We start from the raw sequence: 20,711 nt of genomic DNA, 5'->3' as shown, positions 1-20,711 counted from the left end.
GAGAGTTCCAAGAATTGCACTGCAGTGTTTTTTTTTTTCCAGACTGAGCGAAAAACCAAGGACTAGTTTGCAAAAGTAGGGTTTTTTTTGTTTGTTTGTTTTAACATTTTCTCAATCATTTAACAAACGGATTGATTGACAGCAGTGATTCTAGAGGCAAAGTTGTTCAGAACGAGGAGGTCTATCATATGACTCGAATATTGTGCATATGTGTTTAAAACTGTGCAATATACAATCATTTATGCCCTTGAAAAATGTGATATTGCCCCCCAGTCACTGATTTATTTCAAATTACTCACAGACCTTTAGGGTTGTGAGTCAAACAGGCTGAGTTTTGTTCCGATCCACTAACCTTGGTGCTCAAAGTTCATTGGCCTATGACGGCCATGTTTTTTGAGATACGCAAATGTCCTTATAGGCACTTGTGCCACTTTGGACCAGGACGCGTAGTGATTTTCATGTCGATTGGACAAACAGTTGCGTAGTTATGGATGTTTTTATGTTTTTTCCCTCTTATAGCATCATTTTTTCATCTGACCTCAGATTTACAGTTGTGCTCAAAATTATTCATACCCTTGGTAAATATGATCAAAGAAGGCTGTGAAAATAAGTGTTTATGCATTTGATCTTTCATTCAAAAGACACTAGACACTACTGGAACTTCAAACGGGACTGGGTTCTATGGTCAGATAAAAATAAAAAATGAGCTTTTTAGCAGCAAACACTCAAGATGGGTTTGGTGCACACAGAGATAAAACGTACCCCATGTGTACAATAAAATCCAAGCTTCTGCCATGGCCAACCCTGTTTCCTGACCTGAACCTAATAGAAAATGAGTGGGGTGAACTGAAGAGGAGAAGCACCAACATGGACCTGAAAATCTGAAGGGTCTGAAGAGATTCTGTAATGGTCTCTGATCTTGTGTCAGATGTTCTCTGAACTTACTATAGGTGAAGACTCAGAGCTGTTACCTTGGCAAAAGGAGGTTGCAAAAAGTATTGAATAAAGGGTATGATTAATTGTGGCCAATGTGTATTAGAGAAAAACTTTTTTTCATAATGACATTTCTCTCCCATTTTAAATTCCTATTCTACAATGAAAGGTTAAATTTTTGTACATTTCCAAAATAAAAGATCAAGAGGATTAATGATACATATTTATTTTCACAGCCTTCTTTGATCATATTTACCAAGGGTATGAATAATTTTGAACACAACTGTAGCTCTTACATGTTTAAATCTAGATTAAAGACACATCTTTTTAGCCAAGCATTCAAATAATGCATCTCAAACTTTTCTTGCAGTTATATCTGATCAAATGTTCATTATTAATCTTTTAGCTCTGGTTGAACAAATCTTTCTTTTCTTAGCTTGAACAGCAGCTACGCTAATTATGTTCCTATTTGTTCTCTGTTTTTGCCATGGGATTGACATCCCGTGGTAACTAGAAATTCACAAGCTCCAGTGTGGATCCACTTAAGAAGAGATGATGCCAACCCCACAGAGGACTTCAGATGATACCTGTCAGGATCCTGTCCTGACTGTCTTGTCTTTATTCAGTGTTTCTCTGTTTGTTTTGTGTCTAAGCACATGGTTCTGTTTATGTTTGTGTCTGCCTCGTGCTCCTCTCGTCCCACCTCCTTGTTTCCCCTGGTCACGCCCCCTTGTTTAGCCCTTGTCTGCTTGATTGTCTGCACCTGGTCCTCATGTGTGCTGCTCCATATGTTGGGTTCTTTTCCCTTGTGTTTCTGCTGGTTCGTTTTGGTGTTTTCAGATCTATGGTCTTGAAGTTAATCTTTTGATCCTGATTAAGTGACTTTTTGATCTGCTATCCTGCAAATTTGTATCCTTGTTTCTATTTGGTTCTTTTGTGTCTTGCTTTAGTGTTTTTTTTTATTTTTGTGCATTCTGGTCTAGTTTACTTTTTGCTTTTGATCTAGTATTTTATTTATCACTTTATTTCTGCTGTTTCAGTTCCTTTTTAGGATCTAAGCTCTTTTACCGTTTTGTTATATTTAATTTGGCTAGTTAGGATATTCCTTGCCTTTACTTTGGTTTCGTTAGCCATTGTTTCTTGCCTGTTTTTGCATTTTGTCTGTCTTGTTGTGTTGTCTTGGGTCTCGTCTTGTTTGTTAATGTGTTTGGTCTAGTCCTGCCTGTTTCCAGAGTTCCCGGGCCACTGACTCCTACTACCTGACTGCAGCTCTCTCTCAAGTATCTAGTTTTTGTTCTGTGAGCCTCTACCTGGCAGCAAGACCGGTGTTTCTGAGATCTACATCAAGCTACAGGTTCCTGCCTAGTCTTTCCTCCGGAGCTGCCTCTCCTGTGCTCAAGTCTATTGCTATCTCTGACGATCTCGGTGGTCACCCTTCCTGCCCGTATTATTGTCGTCGTCTGCCTTGCCCCTTTGTTTTGGACTGTTTCACTTCCCACTCTAAATGCTGTTGTAGTTTACGTCTTGTTAATAAAATCACCTTTTTCTGCTCATTTGCATCTGGGTCCCATTCCTTGCAGATCCGTGACAGAACGAACCAGCCAACTCGGGACCCAGCAATGAGCATCCGTATTGTTCCCCCCAGTACCGCCAAGGGGAGACTGGAACTCCAACGGGCAGTGGCATCGCTCCGCCAGCAGGGCCAGGAGGTGGGATCATTTGCCCAGTTCTTCTGGACCATGGCAAGGGGTTTGGAGTACCCAGACTCAACTCTAAAAGAGGCATTTAATCTCTGCTTGGATGACCCCCTACCACCATGGGAGATGGAGCAACTAAGAGGCCTAGATTATTTGACCTTTTCCAAGTATTTGCACCATCGCAGGGACTGGCAGATCCTTACACCACCAGGGTCAGCCTGCAGAGACCATGCCACCCACCCTCTCTCGTCGAGTCTGATTCAAGACCCTTTTCAGTCTCCTACATTAAAGCGTAGACTGAGGAGGAAGAGAGCGGCTAAGACTGCTGTATCTATTTCTGAGTCTACTGCGTTAACTGCAGTCAGTGCAGAAGTGATCAATACAGAGGATCCTAGGTCTGTTCCAGTTTTCCCCGAGTCTGTCCAGTCTTCTCTAGTCATTCCAGAGCCATACTGCAGTGCCCTACCTGTTCTCTCACCCTCGCTGAGTCAAGTCCCAGATCATCTTCTGACTCCAAGGACGCGTAGGTCAAGAAGAAAGGGAGCAGCCCAGAATGCTGCATCTGTCTCTGAGCCAGTCGAGTCCGCTCCTGCCATTCCAGATCCAGTTGAGTCCAAACCTGCCAGTCCAGGGCCACTTGAGTCCGCACCTGCCAGTACAAAGCCAGCTGAGTCTGCTCCTGCCAGTTTAGAGCCAGTTGAGTCTACTCCTGCAAGTCCAGTGCCAGTCGAGTCTGTTCCTGCCAGTCCAGAGTCAATCAAGCTTGCTACAGTTATTTCAGAGCCAATCAAGACTGATTCCATCATCCCTGAAATGGCCAAATTAGCAGCTATATCTTCAAAGGTGGTTAAGTTCGATACAGTCAATTCAGAGGCAGCCACGGCTGCTGCAATCTCCCCAGAAGCAGCCGATCACACATTGCTGTGCCCCCTGAAGCCGAAGCGAAGGAGGGCCCGTGTTGTGAAGTTTGACACTCCCTCTCAGGGGGTTCCAAGTCCATTGGCCCAGGAGGGCCCAAATCAAGAGATCCCAGGCACATTGGTCCAGATGGGCCTGAGTCAGGAGGCCCCAAGTCCAGGGTCTCAGGAAGATTCAAGTCAGGAAGCCCTACCTTCAGTGGTCTTGGAGGACCAGAGTCAGAAGCTACCTAGTCTAGTTGCCCAGGTGAACCCAGGTCAGGCGACCCAGGGTCCTGTGGTCCTGGAGGAACCAACTCTGATGGTCCAATATCCTGTGTTCCCAGAAGTATGTAATCTGGTAGAACCACACCCAAAGCTGCCCACTTCACCAGTTGTCTCCGCCCTAGTGAAGGAAACTCAGGCTGTCCATCTAACTTTACCTGAACCACCTGTTAATCCTGTCATGCCCAAGAAAGGCACTCATGTCATGTCCTCAGAGCCTGTTCTGGTTCCAGATCCAGAGGCCCTTCCAGAGCATCCTAATCTGCCTGCTACGGCCAAGAAGGCCTTCTCTGTGCTGCCGACTAGTCATGTCATGACCACAAAAGGGGATGCTGTCAGTCAAGTCATGTTTTCCGAAATCATTCATGCCTCCGTCACGGATGCCTGCCCAGAGAAGCCGAATTCCCCTGCTATGACCATGGAGACTGACAATGAACAGTCCACTCACCCTGTCATGGCCACTGAGGTCGTTCTCAAGCAGCCTGCTCTCACTGTCCTGGCCACAGAGGTCATGTTCATGCAGCCCGCTATTATTACCACACAGGCCAATCCTGAGCAGCCAGTTCTCTCTGCCACAGCTCCAGTCCAGGAGCCTCCAGAAGCGGCTCAGTTCCAGGAGTCTGCAGAGTCTGTCAGGGCAGCCCAGGAGGGCACATCAGAGTCAAGCCCAGTGTCTGTCCTTGCAGCCCAGAAGGACACGTCAGAGTCAAGCCCAGTATTTGTCCGTGCGGCCCAGGAGGGTATGTCAGAGCCAAGCCCAGAACCTGCCCTTGCAACCCAGGAGAGCATGCCAGAGTCAAGCCCAGTACCTGTCCTTACAGCCCAGAAGGGGACATCCGAGTCGAGCCCTATGTTTGTCCCTGAAGCCCTGGAAAGTGCTTCCAAATCTATAACTGAGTCTGTTCTAGTATCTCCTGAGTCAGTTTCCCAAGGATGCCCCCTCTCTGCTTGTGCAGCCTTGGCCCCTGAGTTTGTCCCTAGGGCCTTTGTGAGTCAAGAGTTGGCCACGAAGGCTATTTCCAAGACACCTCCAGTAAGACAAACCCATGTCTCCAGAAAGACCACCAACAAGATCCCCATCCCACCCTCCCCATTAGCTAGCCCTTTTGGATTCCCTAAGCCAGAACATCGCTGGTCTACCTCAAACTATTCCCCAGAATTATTTTCCTCCCTCCCAGTCCCACCCCCTATGTTTCCTGGCTACCCTGGAGTTCCAAGTTTTGTTCCCCGCCCGCCCCCCCAGTTGGTACCTCCCTGTACTGTTTTGCCCAGTGTGGACGCCTGGAGGCGCCCATTGGGAGGAGGGTACTGTCAGGATCCTGTCCTGACTGTCTTGTCTTTATTCAGTGTTGCTCTGTTTGTTTTGTGTCTAAGCACATGGTTCTGTTTATGTTTGTGTCTGCCTCGTGCTCCTCTCGTCCCACCTCCTTGTTTCCCCTGGTCACGCCCCCTTGTTTAGCCCTTGTCTGCTTGATTGTCTGCACCTGGTCCTCATGTGTGCTGCTCCATATGTTGGGTTCTTTTCCCTCGTGTTTCTGCTGGTTCGTTTTGGTGTTTTCAGATCTATGGTCTTGAAGTTAATCTTTTGATCCTGATTAAGTGACTTTTTGATCTGCTATCCTGCAAATTTGTATCCTTGTTTCTGTTTGGTTCTTTTGTGTCTTGCTTTAGTGTTTTTTTTTATTTTTGTGCATTCTGGTCTAGTTTACTTTTTGCTTTTGATCTAGTATTTTATTTATCACTTTATTTCTGCTGTTTCAGTTCCTTTTTAGGATCTAAGCTCTTTTACCGTTTTGTTATATTTAATTTGGCTAGTTAGGATATTCCTTGCCTTTACTTTGGTTTCGTTAGCCATTGTTTCTTGCCTGTTTTTGCATTTTTGTCTGTCTTGTTGTGTTGTCTTGGGTCTCGTCTTGTTTGTTAATGTGTTTGGTCTAGTCCTGCCTGTTTCCAGAGTTCCCGGGCCACTGACTCCTACTACCTGACTGCAGCTCTCTCTCAAGTATCTAGTTTTTGTTCTGTGAGCCTCTACCTGGCAGCAAGACCGGTGTTTCTGAGATCTACATCAAGCTACAGGTTCCTGCCTAGTCTTTCCTCCGGAGCTGCCTCTCCTGTGCTCAAGTCTATTACGATCTCGGTGGTCACCCTTCCTGCCCGTATTATTGTCGTCGTCGTCTGCCTTGCCCCTTTGTTTTGGACTGTTTCACTTCCCACTCTAAATGCTGTTGTAGTTTACGTCTTGTTAATAAAATCACCTTTTTCTGCTCATTTGCATCTGGGTCCCATTCCTTGCAGATCTGTGACAATACCAACCGTGAAACAATATACAGCACTACTAAATTCTGCTACTAATTTATAGTGTTCTTTGTCTGTTTGATTATGTCATTAATTGATCTTTACCACACATCTCTACCATATGTACATCAAGCTACTACTACATATATTGTAAAAATGTCAATTTGGTGTAAAGCTGCTGTGCAACGATATGTATCGTGAAAAGCGCTATACAAATAAATTTGAATTGAATTGAACATACATGTTGAGAGTTTGGCGAAAATATCTCATTCCGTTCAAAAGTTATAGCCATTTTAGTAAAGGCAGCCCTGCCCCTTTTGAAAGTTTTTGCATCCCTTTGCGACGGAGAGTCAAAAGGTTAACTTTTTTTTTTGATAATTATTAATATTCACTCTCCAGAGAATCTTCCTGTGCTGGTTTGGTTCCGACTGGGTGAAAAACCTAGGACTGGAACGGTAGTAGCCTACTACCATTCCTCCGAGTTTCTATGACTTACTGTTTGGTCTGGACGATCAGTTTTACATGGAGATTGCTGATCCCTGGCCATTTTAACAATTACAATAGGGTTTAACAGCGCTGTGCACTTGAACCTCTAGTGAGAACAGTCTTTGGACCTGAAATATTTATTAATGATGCAAACATGATTACAAGAAGCTGTGTTGCATATATGCTGGAAATGGGTGTGAAAATATATGGCTCTTTAGATGCTGGTCAGACGATTTGTCAAATTAATGTATAAGTCTTCAGTCTCCAGAAACTGGCAATTGTCCAAGTACACAGTTCATGTGCATCTTAAAACCATCTAATAGATCAGCATGCTCGCGTTAAAATTCAGGCCTCATGCTCTCTCTCGGTCGTGTCTTGATTTATAATGCCGTAGGACTCAATTAAAACGCTAATGGCCATTACGATTGCTCGCTCTGCATTCAGATTTTCTTCTTGAATCATTCTTTCTCCCACCTTCAACCTGTCATCACTATCTATTATAAAGCAACCCACAATAAAAAGTCCCAAGTACAATGTTACTCTTCATTTATCAAAAACGGTATGAACAAGTTTTGAAAACATCACTTATTTTGATTAATAAACTCTGGTGAAATTTACACAAGTCAGATAAAATTATATGAAATAAAAAATTTATATATGGGCCATTCTACAGAATTGGTGCAAACTGCTGCCCCACAACCAAAAAACACATTTAAAAAGCATATTCAAATCTTAGATGTTTACTGAGATCCTTTTATTATCTATTGAAACCCACAATAATATTTAAAATCTCAGTAATCTTAATATATTTCATATTAAATTATATATTACAGTGTTTCAGTGGTGACAATTTTGGGGAGAGGACAAATATTCCAAAACTTTCTGAAAATACAATATGAGAATTAACTGCACAGTTACTAGAAATGTGTACCTTGGATATTATACAATTTGCATACATACAAAATACTCTGTACATAAATGATTATTTCAATGGCTTTGTAATGTAAGCACCTTTAGAATTCATGTAAATACAGTAATATGGAACTAAATACACGTTATTATAAAATGCAATGCTCAAATTCCTGCTCTGTCCCTCTATCCACCATTGGGGTGGAATGATAGAACAAATAGGAAATGATACATTGTTTTAAAATTATACTGTTAAAAAGGAAGGACTGATACCGAGGGTGCTTCTTTTACAACGTACAAGACCACTGGACCTGAATAAATGTTTCTTTCCAAAGCTAAGCTAGTGTGCAAAACATCTCCATTAAGTGAATTCCTAAGCACAGCATTTTCGTTTAATATAAAAGCAACTGCCTTTTCAGTGTGGTTCAACTTCCTCTAATGACCTAATTATCCAGTAATGACTTCATTGACCATTTAAAACCCCTGTTTCTTCATCCCTTCCCGCTGGGTTTTTAACTAGCTGATTGATCAAAATATTTTCTGCTCTCTCTCTCTCTGATTAGTCGTATGCAAAGCTTTTATCCTGAATACCATCCCATCAGCTGTAATGATGTTGCAAAGTTAGGCAGTCAATTAGCCTCTGCCAGGATGCAGTTAGACTGATGGGATGCCATGTTTACTGAAATGTATGCTAAGATGATGAAGTAGGCCACTGGTGTCTGCATCTATTGACACAGCCTGATTGGTGCTATTTATAGTGATGGATCGGCATGCATTACAATGCTGAAAATGCCAATTAGACATGAGACTGAAATAAGAATTATAGATATTCTTCATTGTGATAAGTCAGTTTTGTTTTTCTTTAGCATGCAGGTTCACTTAAATTAATGCTTAATCTGGGGGAAAAAATGATGAATAATACATAAATAATAATAACAAAAACATGTCAAGTACAGTTGAGGTCAAAAGTTTACATACACCTTGCAGAGTCTGCAAAATGTTAATTATTTTACCAAAATAAGAGAGAACATGCATACAAAATGCATGTTATTTTTTTTATTCAGGTATTGACCTGATAAGACATTTCACATAGAAGACATTTACATATAGTCCACAAGAGAAAATAATAGTTGAATTTATAAAAATGACCCCGTTCAAAAGATTACATACGCTTGATTCTTAATACTGTGTTGTTACCTGAATAATCCACAGCTGTGTTTTTCTGCAGCAATGACTGTATGAAAAAAGAAAAATATACACATCTTCATTCTGTTAAAAAGTTTTCACTCTCCGACTCTCAATGCATAATTTCTCCTTCTGGAGAATCAGTGAGCATTTGAACCTTTTGTAATAGTTGCATATGAGTCCCTCTGTTGTCCTCGGTGTGAAAAGATGGATATCAAAATCATACAGTCATTGTTGAAAAGGGTTCAAATACACAAAATGCTGAAATATCAAAGAATTTGTGGGACCTGAAGGATTTTTCTGAAGAACAGCAGGCAGTTTAACTGTTCAGGACAAACAACTATCACTAAACAAAAAAACACAGCTGTGGATCATTCAGGTAACAACACAGTATTAAGAATCAAGCATATGTAAACTTTTTAAGTGAGTCATTTTATGTCTCCTGCTTTTTGTGAAAATTTTCTTAACTTTTTTATTGGTAAGGTCCACTCCACAAGGGCTCTTATTTCACCTCCTGATCATGACCCTTCAGTCACTGTTTTCTGTTTTAATGTCTTTGACAAATTTGTGCCTGTGACTATGTCTAAATTGCAGGAGATTGTTGGCCATTTAAAGCCTTCAGGTTCTCCATATGATACTGTTCCTCCTCGACTTGTTAAGGAGGTTTTTCCTACTATAGGGTCATCTGTTACTGCGGTTGTAAATAGCAGTTTGTCCTCTGATGTGGTCCCGCAAATTTTTTAACATGCAGTAGTGCAGCCTTTGATAAAAAAAATAGGTCTGGATCCATCGGATCCTTCAAATTTTAGGCCTATTTCCAAACTACCCTTTCTTTCAAAAATCCTTGAAAAGGCTGTTTTTAGCCAGTTAATGACATATCTGAAAGATAAAAATATTCTTGAAATATATCAATCAGGTTTTAAAACTTTACACAGCACAGAATCTGCACTTTTAAAAGTTTTTAATGATATTTTTATAGCCACTGATTCCGGTGATTGTGTTGTTCTTGTCCTTCTTGATTTAACTGTGGCGTTTGATACTGTGGACCATGAAATTTTGCTAACTCGTTTGGAGCAGTGGGTGGGCATAAGGGGCGCAGCACTTAACTGGTTCAGGTCATATTTGGATGGACGCACTTTTTGTGTTAGTTGTGGTGACTCTATGTCTTCCTCTGCCCCACTCTTTTGTGGAGTACCGCAGGGCTCATTATTAGGTCCTCTTCTTTTTTCTTTTTATTTACTCCCCCTCGGTTTAATAATCAGGAAGCATGGTTTGTCATTTCATCTTTATGCAGATGATAGTCAAATTTACTTACCAATCAAAAAGGGTGGTACTATAGGTCCGCTAATTGATTGTCTAAATGACATAAAGGCCTGGATGGCTTTGAATTTTTTAAGTTTTAATGATAAAAAGACAGAGGTAAAAGTGTGGGAAAAATACTCTTATCAAAGCCGTTCATACTAACTTTCTGTTAAAGCAGTGAGTGGCCACTTTACATCATGGCCAGTTTAGCATTTTGTAATTATTTACAGCTAAAAAAAACACACACCTTCATCTCTTTTTGGTGGCACCACTGAGACCCTACTGGTTGACTTGGGTACTTTGGCTCAGCACATCAAGCCAACCATTACTGATTTAGGGGTGAAAATTGACTCTGAGTTGAAGCTTGATAGACAGATCAGGGCAGTTGTCAAATCAAATCATTTTTTCCAGCTAAGGCAGTTAGCAAAAATAAAGTCATTTCTCCCCAGGCAAAATTTTGAGGCAGTAATCCACGCCTTTGTTACCACTCGGCTGGATTACTGTAACTCATTGTATGTGGGGGTTAGTGGATCTTCTGTCGCCCGTTTGCAGATGGTGCAAAATGCTGCTGCCCGTCTTTTAACTGGTACACGTAAATATGAGCATATTTCCCCCATTCTCGCTTCACTTCATTGGCTGCCTGTACATTTTAGGATTCAATTTAAAATTCTTTTATTTGTTTTTAAATCCTTAAATGGCCTTGCCCCAGTATACATTTCTGAATTGCTACACCCATACACGCCACCTCGTTCTCTCAGATCAGCTGATCAGTTGCTCCTAAACTGTGGAATGCTTTGCCTCTGTTTATTAGACAGGCCTCCTCATTGTCTGTTTTTAAATCATATCTTAAAACCCATTTTTTTTTTTCATTGGCCTTTGACACCTGTTGACATTATTCTTATTTGTTATGTTTGTTATGTCTTATTGAGTTTTTAGTTTGTTGTACAGCACTTTGGTTCACTTTGGGTGTTGTAAAGTGCTTTATAAATAAAGTTGAGTTGAGTTGAGTTGAGTTGAGTTATGAATTCAACTACTATTTTTTTTTTTTTTTTTTTTTTTTTTTTTTTGTGGCTATATAAATTGAATATATAAAATTGGCTAAATGAATAAGTCTTTCATGTGAAATATCAGATCAGTACTAAATAAAAAATAACATGCATTTTGATTCCTCTTATTCTGGTAAAATATTTAACATTCTGCAGATTCTGCAACAAAGGTGTAAACTTTTGACTTCGATTGTAAGTAGGTATACCAGATAAAGGGGACAACTGGGAACTCCAACAAGTATGTAACAAAACAGGGTAACATTACACTTTCATAAAATACAAGCTGTCACTGGGGCTGTATATCTTGTAATAAAATACAAAAACTAATTGTATAATCTATTAGTATATTAGAAAGGACATCGCCCAAGTGGCAGTTTTGTACCTTTTTTCTAAGAGTGTAAACTTTTCAAATATTTCAATGTCAATGTGACAGGTTTTACAAGTTAGGCTAGTTGAACCATGAACCAAATACTGCCCGCAATAAGTAAACGCACTTCCTTCTTTTGATTCAGTTGGAGAGATGCTGTCGACGGTTACTATCTTGCTCGTTTTGAGCGCATTTGCCAGTGTTTTATCGGCAGGTAAGTCAGTGTTTTTTGATATACACTGATTTACAAGAAATGTTTTCTACAATGCGCTTTCAGAGGGTTTGATATGCATATGTGCATTAAGTGTGCAGACACTGTACGAATGGTTGAACTGAGACAGATCGGAGGCAGTAAGGAAATGTGAAGCATAAACTTGTGCAAAATTACATTATGTGAAGTTCACACCGACTCTGCAATGCAGTGTAGATGTTGTTGTGCTCTTAAGCGAATGAATGGGCGTTGGACTGTCTCACAAAACTGGACAGCGTTTAATTCACGAATTGGTTGGAACGACAGCTTCTCGAAAATGATCAGAGACCTGAGCTGATTATAAGCATTTGGAGTGATCCAGTAATTTCACTAAGAGCAGAACGTAACTAACAGTCATTTTTGTGTCAGCAAAAAAGGCGTAATATTACACTTGACTTTTTTGGACTGTGTTTACAGCATGTCACGCGGAGATGTTATAGACCACGTGATGACGTATCAGCGTCATGACGTAAAAACGGCGTGTTTTGTATGGTTCCTAGCCTAGAGCCAACCCCAGCATTAAACGAGAGGGTCGAATAATGGTTTTCACTACTTAAAGTCGCGATTATCTATATTATATTTATTGGTACAATCTCAATACCTTAAAAATAGAACTTAAATTTTCTTTCAAATAACAAAATGTTACATTTTATTAATGTCTCCAAAAATTCTGTCAGCTATATTACTACCCTGGTGAAAAAAAAACAGCATATGCTGGTTAGGTAGGTTTTGATGATGGTTTAAGCTGGTTCTTTGCTGGTTTATGCTGGTCGTTGGCCAGCAACATGACCAGCAAAAACCAGCAAAGGACCAGCATAAACCAGCATCAAAACATACCTACCAGCATATGCTGTTTTTTTCACCAGGGTATCCAAACACCCTCCTGAAAAATGGTTTATCATGAAACTTCGTGACCGTGTGATGTTGGACATTTTGAACACATTATGGTAAATGTCCTATTTTCTCTATATTTGATCTTCATTGACCTATTGTCAAGGAGTATATTAATTACCCATCAGCTATGTTGCCCATCAACATTGTTGTGGTTACAATATTTTTCATATTTCAAAATGATGAAAATGATTGAAATAGAGCATACAAAATTAAGCCAATTCAACCTAATTTATTATGATTCATTGTAAATTTTCTTTTTGCTGACTGCTTACACTACCAGTCAAAAGTTTTTGAACAGTAAGATTTTTGTTTTTTTTAATGATCCTTCAGAAATCATTCTAATATTCTGCTCTTAAAAAAATACTATGAATAAATTTTCAGAAGAACAGCATTTATCTGAAATAGAAATCTTTTGTAAGATTATAAATGTCACTTTTGATCATTTTAAAGCATCCTTGCTAAATAAAAGTATTAATTTCTATAATTTCTTTCCCAAGCTTTTGAATGTTTTGAATGTTACAAAAGCTTTTTATCAGATAACTGCTGAACTTTCTGTTCATCAAATAATCCTGAAAATGTACTCAACTGTTTTAAATATTGCTGATAAAAATAATAGTAATAGTAAATGTTTTCTGAAGGATCATGTGACACTAAAGGCTTATGTAATGATGCTGAAAATTTTGCTTTGATCACAGAAATGAATTAGATTTTAAAATATATTTAAATAGAAAGTTATTTTAAATAGTACAAATATTTCCCAGTATTACTGTTTTTGTTGTATTTTGGGTCAAATAATTGCAGGGTTGGGGACTTCTTAAAAAACGTTAAAAATCTTACTGTTCAAAAACTTTTGACTGGTAGTGTATAGTGTTGTAGAATTTTCCTTGTTCAAAATAAATGCTCTGAAGAGGTTTTGAAGCCAGTAAGACTTTATTGAGCAGGCAACAAAGTCGAGTTACGTTTGCAAAGGTAACTCCAGAACATGTTTTTCACACTCGTATATATACTCCTCTAGCAGAGCACAGCATACCATATATGTACCGCTGTATTTAGGTACAAGACTTTTTACCATATATAAGTTCCTGAAGGTTGATCAATAGCTGTCATGTATTTCTAGCTCCTGTTCAGGTTCTTTCCATGTCTCTGTGTTTTTCAAGCTTTAAATAGGTTACTTGCTCTAAGCTCACTCCACAGAGTTAATACACATAGTCAGATGATAATAGTAGAATAATATCCTCTTATGCATAGGCATAATTCTATGTTTTATACTGATTCAAGATTAATGAAAATCTTCTACAATAGGTATAAGATTCTCTATATTATAGATCAACATTTCCATAGTGTTTCAAGTTCAACATGCCCCTTCCATCACAATTCGGCAATTTATGTATCATCTAAAATAATGCGATTCCCACTTCAGAATACAATTAAAAGTGTGGGAAAAATACTCTTATCAAAGCCGTTCATACTAACTTTCTATTAAAGCAGTGAGTGGCCAGTTTACATCATGGCCAGTTTAGCATTTTGTAATTATTTACAGCTAAAAAAAACACACACCTTCATCTCTGAAAACATTACTTTTTTCATTTAATAATGAAATTGGACAAGCTCATTGCCAACTCAATTTCTACCAGTTATTTTTCAGATTGTGTTTGGAATTGGAATATATAACAGAAATATGTTGAAAGAATTGTGGGCAAATGAAGAATGTGAATGATACACTCAATTCATTCTTTAAAATATGCTGGATGAAGGACACAAAACAAAGGCTGACTTCCAAGAATCCTTCAAACCGAGATGGCCTTTGATGGCACTTAATGACGTGGCAGCCAAGCTCTGTAACCTTCAAACTGAAAAACACCTGGATTGTTTTTTAAATTATCTGTTTGAAGATCCAAGTCACATGAATGAGTGGAATTTCCCCATCACTACAATACAATCTTACCATAAAATTTAAACGAATTTCCTTGTATTCCCAACAGAAGAGTTTAGGTTTTCTTCTTATTATGGGAATCACATGGTTCTGCAGAAGGCCCCAGCCAAAGCATTCGTGTGGGGATATGGACAGACAGGCGCCAAGGTTGTGGTGTCATTGTCAGGAGCAAACAAAGAGGAGCAAATCTCTGCAAAATCTGCTGTTATCAATGGTAAGTATCAGTTACACACATAATATTTTTCAGTGACGTCTGCTTTGAAGGAAGAGTTCATCTGACAATGTAAATTCTGTTATTTACTCAGACTCTCATCATGTCAAACCTGTATGATTGTGAAACTCAAACAGAGATAATGTAATCAATATCCAGTTGGAAGAATTCAGTACAATAACAATTCAGTCTGACTCCACAGGTATTTGGCGTGCAGCTCTCAAACCTGTAGAGGCTGGTGGTCCCTACAATTTGACTGCATCTCAGAGCATAACTAATAGCTCAATCACACTCACAGATGTGCTCTTTGGAGACACCTGGTTATGTAGTGGACAAAGTAACATGGCGTTCACTGTTGGACAAGTAAGTCAAGTAAAAAAATGTTAATATGCCTATTACTCTATTTTTCATATGTGATGTGAAATGCATATGTCTCTTATTGTTCAAAAGGTGATTAATGCAACAGAGGAGCTGGCCTTGGCCTCTAAGTACACAAATGTGAGGATCTTCCAGGCTGCCTTGGAGAAGAGCGAAGAGGAACTAACTGATCTTGCCAGAGTAGAAGTTCCTTGGTCCCGACCAACGGCGAGTATGGAATATGGTCTTAAACGAGAAGTTCACTTCCAGAATGAAAATTTCCTGATAATTTACTCAGCCCTGTGTCATCCAAGATGTTCACATCTTGCTTTCTTCAGTCGAAAAGAAATTAAGGTTTTTGAGGAAAACATTCAAGGATTTTTCTCCTTTTGGTGGACTTTAATGGTGGCCAACAGGTTGAAGGTCCAAATTGCAGTTTCAATGCAGCTTAAAAATGGCTCTGCATGATCCCAGCTGATGAAGAAGGGTCTTATCTAGCAAAACGACTGGTCATTTTCTTAAAAAAATAAAAAATGTATATACTTTTTAACCACAAATGCTCATCTTGCACTAGCTCTGTGATGCGCATTCAAGTCAAGTCACCTTTATTTATATAGTGCTTTTAACAATACAGATTGGGACACAGCAGCTTTACAGTGTTAAATAGGAAAAAGTGCATCAATAATGCAAAAGGACAACAGTAAACACTCAATTTTCAGTTAACAGCAGTTCATCATTGAATTCAATGATGTCATCATCCAGCTCAGTTCAATAAGTATACGATATCACTGGAAATTAAGTGTCTCCAACTAAGCCAGCCAGAGGCAACAGTGACAAGCAACCCAAAAAAACCTTGGGAGAAACCAGGCTCAGTCGGGGGGCCAGTTCTCCTCTGACCAGATGGTTCATGTGGTCTTGTGTCGATGGCCATCTATGTGACGAGGTCCTCACTGGGGATCCGTCTCTGGGGCACATCTAGTTGACGTGGTCTCCGCTGACATTCAGTGCTGTTGATTGCGCAATTATGTTTGAAAAGTCAAGCGCGGTTCATTTTTCATCTGTGTACTCCGGTTAAAAAGAGTAGGGTAGGGTGAAAAACCCTAATTTTCTTCTCCAACTTGAAAATCGTCCGACATTGGGTTTTTTTTTTTTGTTTTTTTTTTGTAAAGGGCGAAGAACTTTCTTTGCTTGTTCACCTTGTAAACATGGGGTTGGTACTTCCGGCGTAATGCATGAGGTCAAGCTAGTGCAAGATGAGCATTTGTGGTTAAAAATGATATACATTCAGCGTTTGAAATGATCACTAGCATGCCACGTAAATATCAAAGCCATATTGTATGTCTCTTCAGCAACACACAGCACTGTTTCCTTACCAAATTAATTTGTGTTTTGAAAAAATTCGGTGAGTCAATGTTTCCCTGATCCATACATAAAAACAGTTTCTTAGTTTGTTCCTAAATTATCATTCATTTTGAAAGAATTGGTTGAATAAATGACTCAGTGACTTGCTTATTGCAACAGTGGCTTGCCGCAACCTATTTTAGCTTCATATTTAAAAGTATTATTCTGTTTCCCTCTATCATTTTATATTTCTACATTGCAGTTCTATATTTAAAGGGGTCATCGTATGCAAAGTTCACTTTTACATTTTGTTTGAACATAAATGTGTGTTGGCAGTGTGTGTACACATCTGTCCTATAATGACAAAAATTCACCAAATGGTCTTGAATTAATCTGTAAAAATAATTATGAAAGGCCGCTCCCACGTTTGATTGACACCCTAGACCCACTCTGAATGAGCTGTAACAGTCCGATCGCCATTGTTTTGATCCCGGAGCAGGGACGTAGACAAGAATGGCTCCTACGTGATTGAGGTATTCTGTTGCTGAATGTAATAATGAACATAGTGGTCGTCATTTACTCCCGACATTTGAGCCACTGAAGATGCAGTGGAGTATGTTTGTTTGTGAAGAGAATGCGCCTCCCGATCTACATATATCAGTCTATGTTCATGCAAATCAATCATGATCCAGCTTCACTTACAGCAGAAGTAAGTATAAGGGGTTTTTTTATGAATCTTTGTGCCTTTCCTAATAACGTGCTTATTAGCAAGTTTAGCAGCTAAACGTGACTAAATGCGGCTAAAGTAATCTGGTACAGCTTGTAGAGCCCTTTGAAGCTGCGTTGAAACTGCAGTTTAGACCTTCAACCTATTGGCCACCATTGAAGTCCACTATATGGAGAAAAATCCTGGAATCCTGGAAATTTTCATTCTGGAAGTGAACAACACCTTTAAACATCAGCTAGGCTGATGTCCAACCTGCTTTTGTCTCCAGAGGAGAATGGAAACCTGTTAGTAAAATGTGTGCATAACACTCCATTTTTTCCTGAAGAGAGATAAACAGCTGTTCTTGTTGCCTTTTTCTGTTCATTGTTCAAGAATTGCTTGGTGGAAAGGCGTTCACCCATTTCTCTGCAGTTTGCTGGCTCTTTGGCCGCTATCTCTATGAAACACTGAAGTATCCCATAGGGCTAGTACACTCGAGTTGGGGAGGCACACCTGTGGAGGCCTGGTCATCTCCACGGGCACTTCACAAGTGTGGACTGATGAACAGGTACAATGCTGGAACATAATACTTTATCACGTTAAAGGGTTATTTAACCCAAAAATGAAAATTCTGTCCTTTAATTACCAGTACCACGACCTTACATGTTCAACATTTGTATCTGAATTGCATGGTTCCCCACAGTCAATTCCTTGTAAAAAGTAACTTCTGGGAGAATGCCTCTACTAAATGGAACAGTTCGGTGCTCTGGAATGCCATGATCCATCCATTACTCAACATGACCATAACAGGAGCCATATGGTACCAAGGTAATTCTTTTTAGGTGAAGAATTATAGCACTGTATAACAATTCTAACATGCAAAAACTTTCTATATTTTACTCTATATTTTACTCATCTCAGGTGAGGCTAATGCAAACTACAACAGGGATAAATACAACTGCTCTTTTCCTGTGATGATTGACGACTGGAGGATGGCTTTCCATAAAGGCTCAGGTGGCCAAACTGCACTACACTTCCCTTTTGGATTCGTACAGGTGCCCTTGAATAGTCAGTTATTGAAGGCATATATCTTAACAATATTTTTGAGAGGACCCTTGTTTCACCAATACTTAAACATGAAATTGTACTTCCATTTCATCTTTAGCTAAGCACATATCACAAGAGCGATTCGCAAGATGGGTTCAGAGAAATACGCTGGCATCAGACCGCAGACTATGGCTTTGCCCCTAATAAACGCATGAAGAACACCTTCATGGCTGTTGCTATTGATGTACCTGATGAAAGGTCCCCCTGGGGCAGGTGAGGAGGAGCAGAAACTGTAATTAAAGTGTTATTTAAATTGTTTAATGCTAACATGCTGATTTGCTTGTTTAATAGTATTCACCCAGAGGATAAAGAGGATGTGGCATACAGACTTGTGCTAGGGGCAAGAGCTGTCGCCTATGGGGAGAAGAATGTATCTTTCCAAGGACCTTTCCCTACTCAGGCCATGCTCAAACAGGATTTCATTAGCATTGTGTTCGATCAGGGTATTAATGCCATTCCTGATGATGGATTTTTTTTTGAGGTAAGTTTACCTTCAAATATCAGTACATACAGTTGAAGTCAAAAGTTTAAATACACCTCCTTGTTAATTATTTTACCAAAATAAGAGGGATTGTACAAAATTAATGTTATTTTTTTTATTTAGTACTGCCCTGAATAAGACATTTCACATAAAAGACATTTACATATAGTCCACAAAAGAAAATAATAGTTGAATTTATAAAAATCGCACAGTTAAAAAGTTAACATACATGATTTTGAGATCCATTTTTTCACACTGAGGACAGCTGAGGGACTCATATGCAACTATTACAGAAATTCAGATGCTCACTGATTCTCTGGAAGAAAAAATGATGCATTACTGAAAACTTTTACATTTGAAAATCAGGGTAAATTTAACTTAATTTGTCTTCTGGTAAACATGTAAGTATCTTTTGTAGGTTCTGAAGGGCAGTACTAAATGAAAAAAATATATGATATTTAGGCAAAATAAGAAAAATGTACACATCCTTATTCTTTTCAAAAGTTTTCACCCCTGGTTCTCAATGCATCGTTTTTCCTTCCGAAACATCAGTGAGCATTTGACGTTTCTGTAATAGTTGCATATGAGTCCCTTAGTTGTCCTCAGTGTGAAAAGATGGATCTCAAAATCATACAGTCATTGTTGGAAAGGGTTCAAATACACAAAAATGGGCAGTTTAACTGTTTAGGAAAAAAAAAAAAAAAAAAAAAAAAAACAGCTGTTCAGGCAACAACATAGTATTAGGAATGAAGTGTACGTAAACTTTTGAACAGGGTGATTTTATAAATTCAACTATTTTTTTCTCGTGTGGACTATATGTAAACATATTTTATGTGAAATATCCTATTCAGGTCAGTACTAAATAAAAAATAACATGCATTTTGTATGATCCCTCTTATTTTGGTAAAATAATTAACGTTTTGCAGATTCTGTAAAGCATATGGAAACATTTGATTTCAACTGTATTTATTTTTAAAATCGTGATTTTAAAAAATACTGCCAGTTTTAAGTTTGAAGTGAGAATGCTACTTTTGAACTAACCTTGACTAACTGATAGTGTATGTTTTGTATAATAATTTTGATCTTTTTTTTTTGTTTGTTTTTTTTTTTTTTTTACCATAGGTCTGCTGCTCTGAGGATAAGACATGTGAATCAGATAACAAATGGTTGCCTGTTCCCATTGAAAAATGTGGCTTTGATTATGTCCTTGTATCAAAACCAAAATGTGATGCTGATATTATAGGTGTGCGTTATCTCTGGACAGACTGGCCTTGTAACTTCAAAGCCTGCCCCATCTACAGCTCTGATGGACTTTTGCCTGCACCACCGTTCATCCTGTCCATAACAAACCAGTGACCAATATCAGTATACTGAAACATCATATTTAGAAATTGTCTCTTAATATCATATAGCAATGATTCTCAATCCTGGTCCTGGGGGCCCACTCCACATTTTGTATGCCTCTAATGTCTGCATGCTAGTTTGGTTGATAGAGCTCTCTGCTAATGAGCCAATGATCTGAATCAGGTGTGTTGTATAAGGAAAACATATAAAATACGGGTCCTCAGGACCAGGATTGAAAAACAATAATCATGCGAATGTCTAAAATGCTTATTACATTTATTAAGGGAGATTTTGAATGAATGAACTTCTTCAAATGTTTTTGATTGACATAATCTAATATGTTTGTATTGTGAACTCCTTGATTGAAAAGCTATTTGCCATTACCTCACCCCCAGTTTAATCAGATTGCACTTTAGATGTACCCTTTTTTGAAAGGTCATAGTAAGTTTACTTTTTATGTGGCATAACATTAAAGATTTTGTATTGATAGACTGTGTCAGACTTAGTTTCATTGTGAGGTCGAGTGGTGTCTTCTGACAGCACGACTGAAAATCATGTTTAGTGCACAATTTATAACCTGCAAACGTTTCCACTTTGATTAAAATCAGTGCTGTTCATTTCCAGAACTCGACTTTGATTACAACTCCAGTTCCAGACTAATTTAATTAGAAATGATCAATATTTTA

General features: G+C 38.9%; 1 protein-coding gene across 1 annotated transcript; it reads left to right on the top strand.

Annotated features, from left to right (window-relative positions):
• Positions 1-11,491: 11,491 nt before the first annotated feature.
• siae (sialic acid acetylesterase) lies at positions 11,492-20,514 on the top strand. Its single transcript, XM_051135777.1, has 10 exons — positions 11,492-11,615; positions 14,528-14,692; positions 14,892-15,052; positions 15,140-15,278; positions 17,487-17,661; positions 17,797-17,921; positions 18,015-18,148; positions 18,259-18,413; positions 18,492-18,681; positions 19,804-20,514. The coding sequence occupies exons 1-10, from the start codon at positions 11,555-11,557 to the stop codon at positions 20,035-20,037; spliced, it is 1,539 nt and encodes a 512-aa protein (XP_050991734.1). The 5' UTR covers positions 11,492-11,554; the 3' UTR covers positions 20,038-20,514.
• Positions 20,515-20,711: the final 197 nt, after the last annotated feature.

This window comes from Labeo rohita, chromosome 18, assembly GCF_022985175.1.
Source record: "Labeo rohita strain BAU-BD-2019 chromosome 18, IGBB_LRoh.1.0, whole genome shotgun sequence".
Lineage (NCBI taxonomy): Eukaryota > Metazoa > Chordata > Actinopteri > Cypriniformes > Cyprinidae > Labeo > Labeo rohita.
The sequence above is the reverse complement of the archived record's forward strand: the minus strand, read 5'-3'. Positions and strand labels throughout refer to the sequence as shown.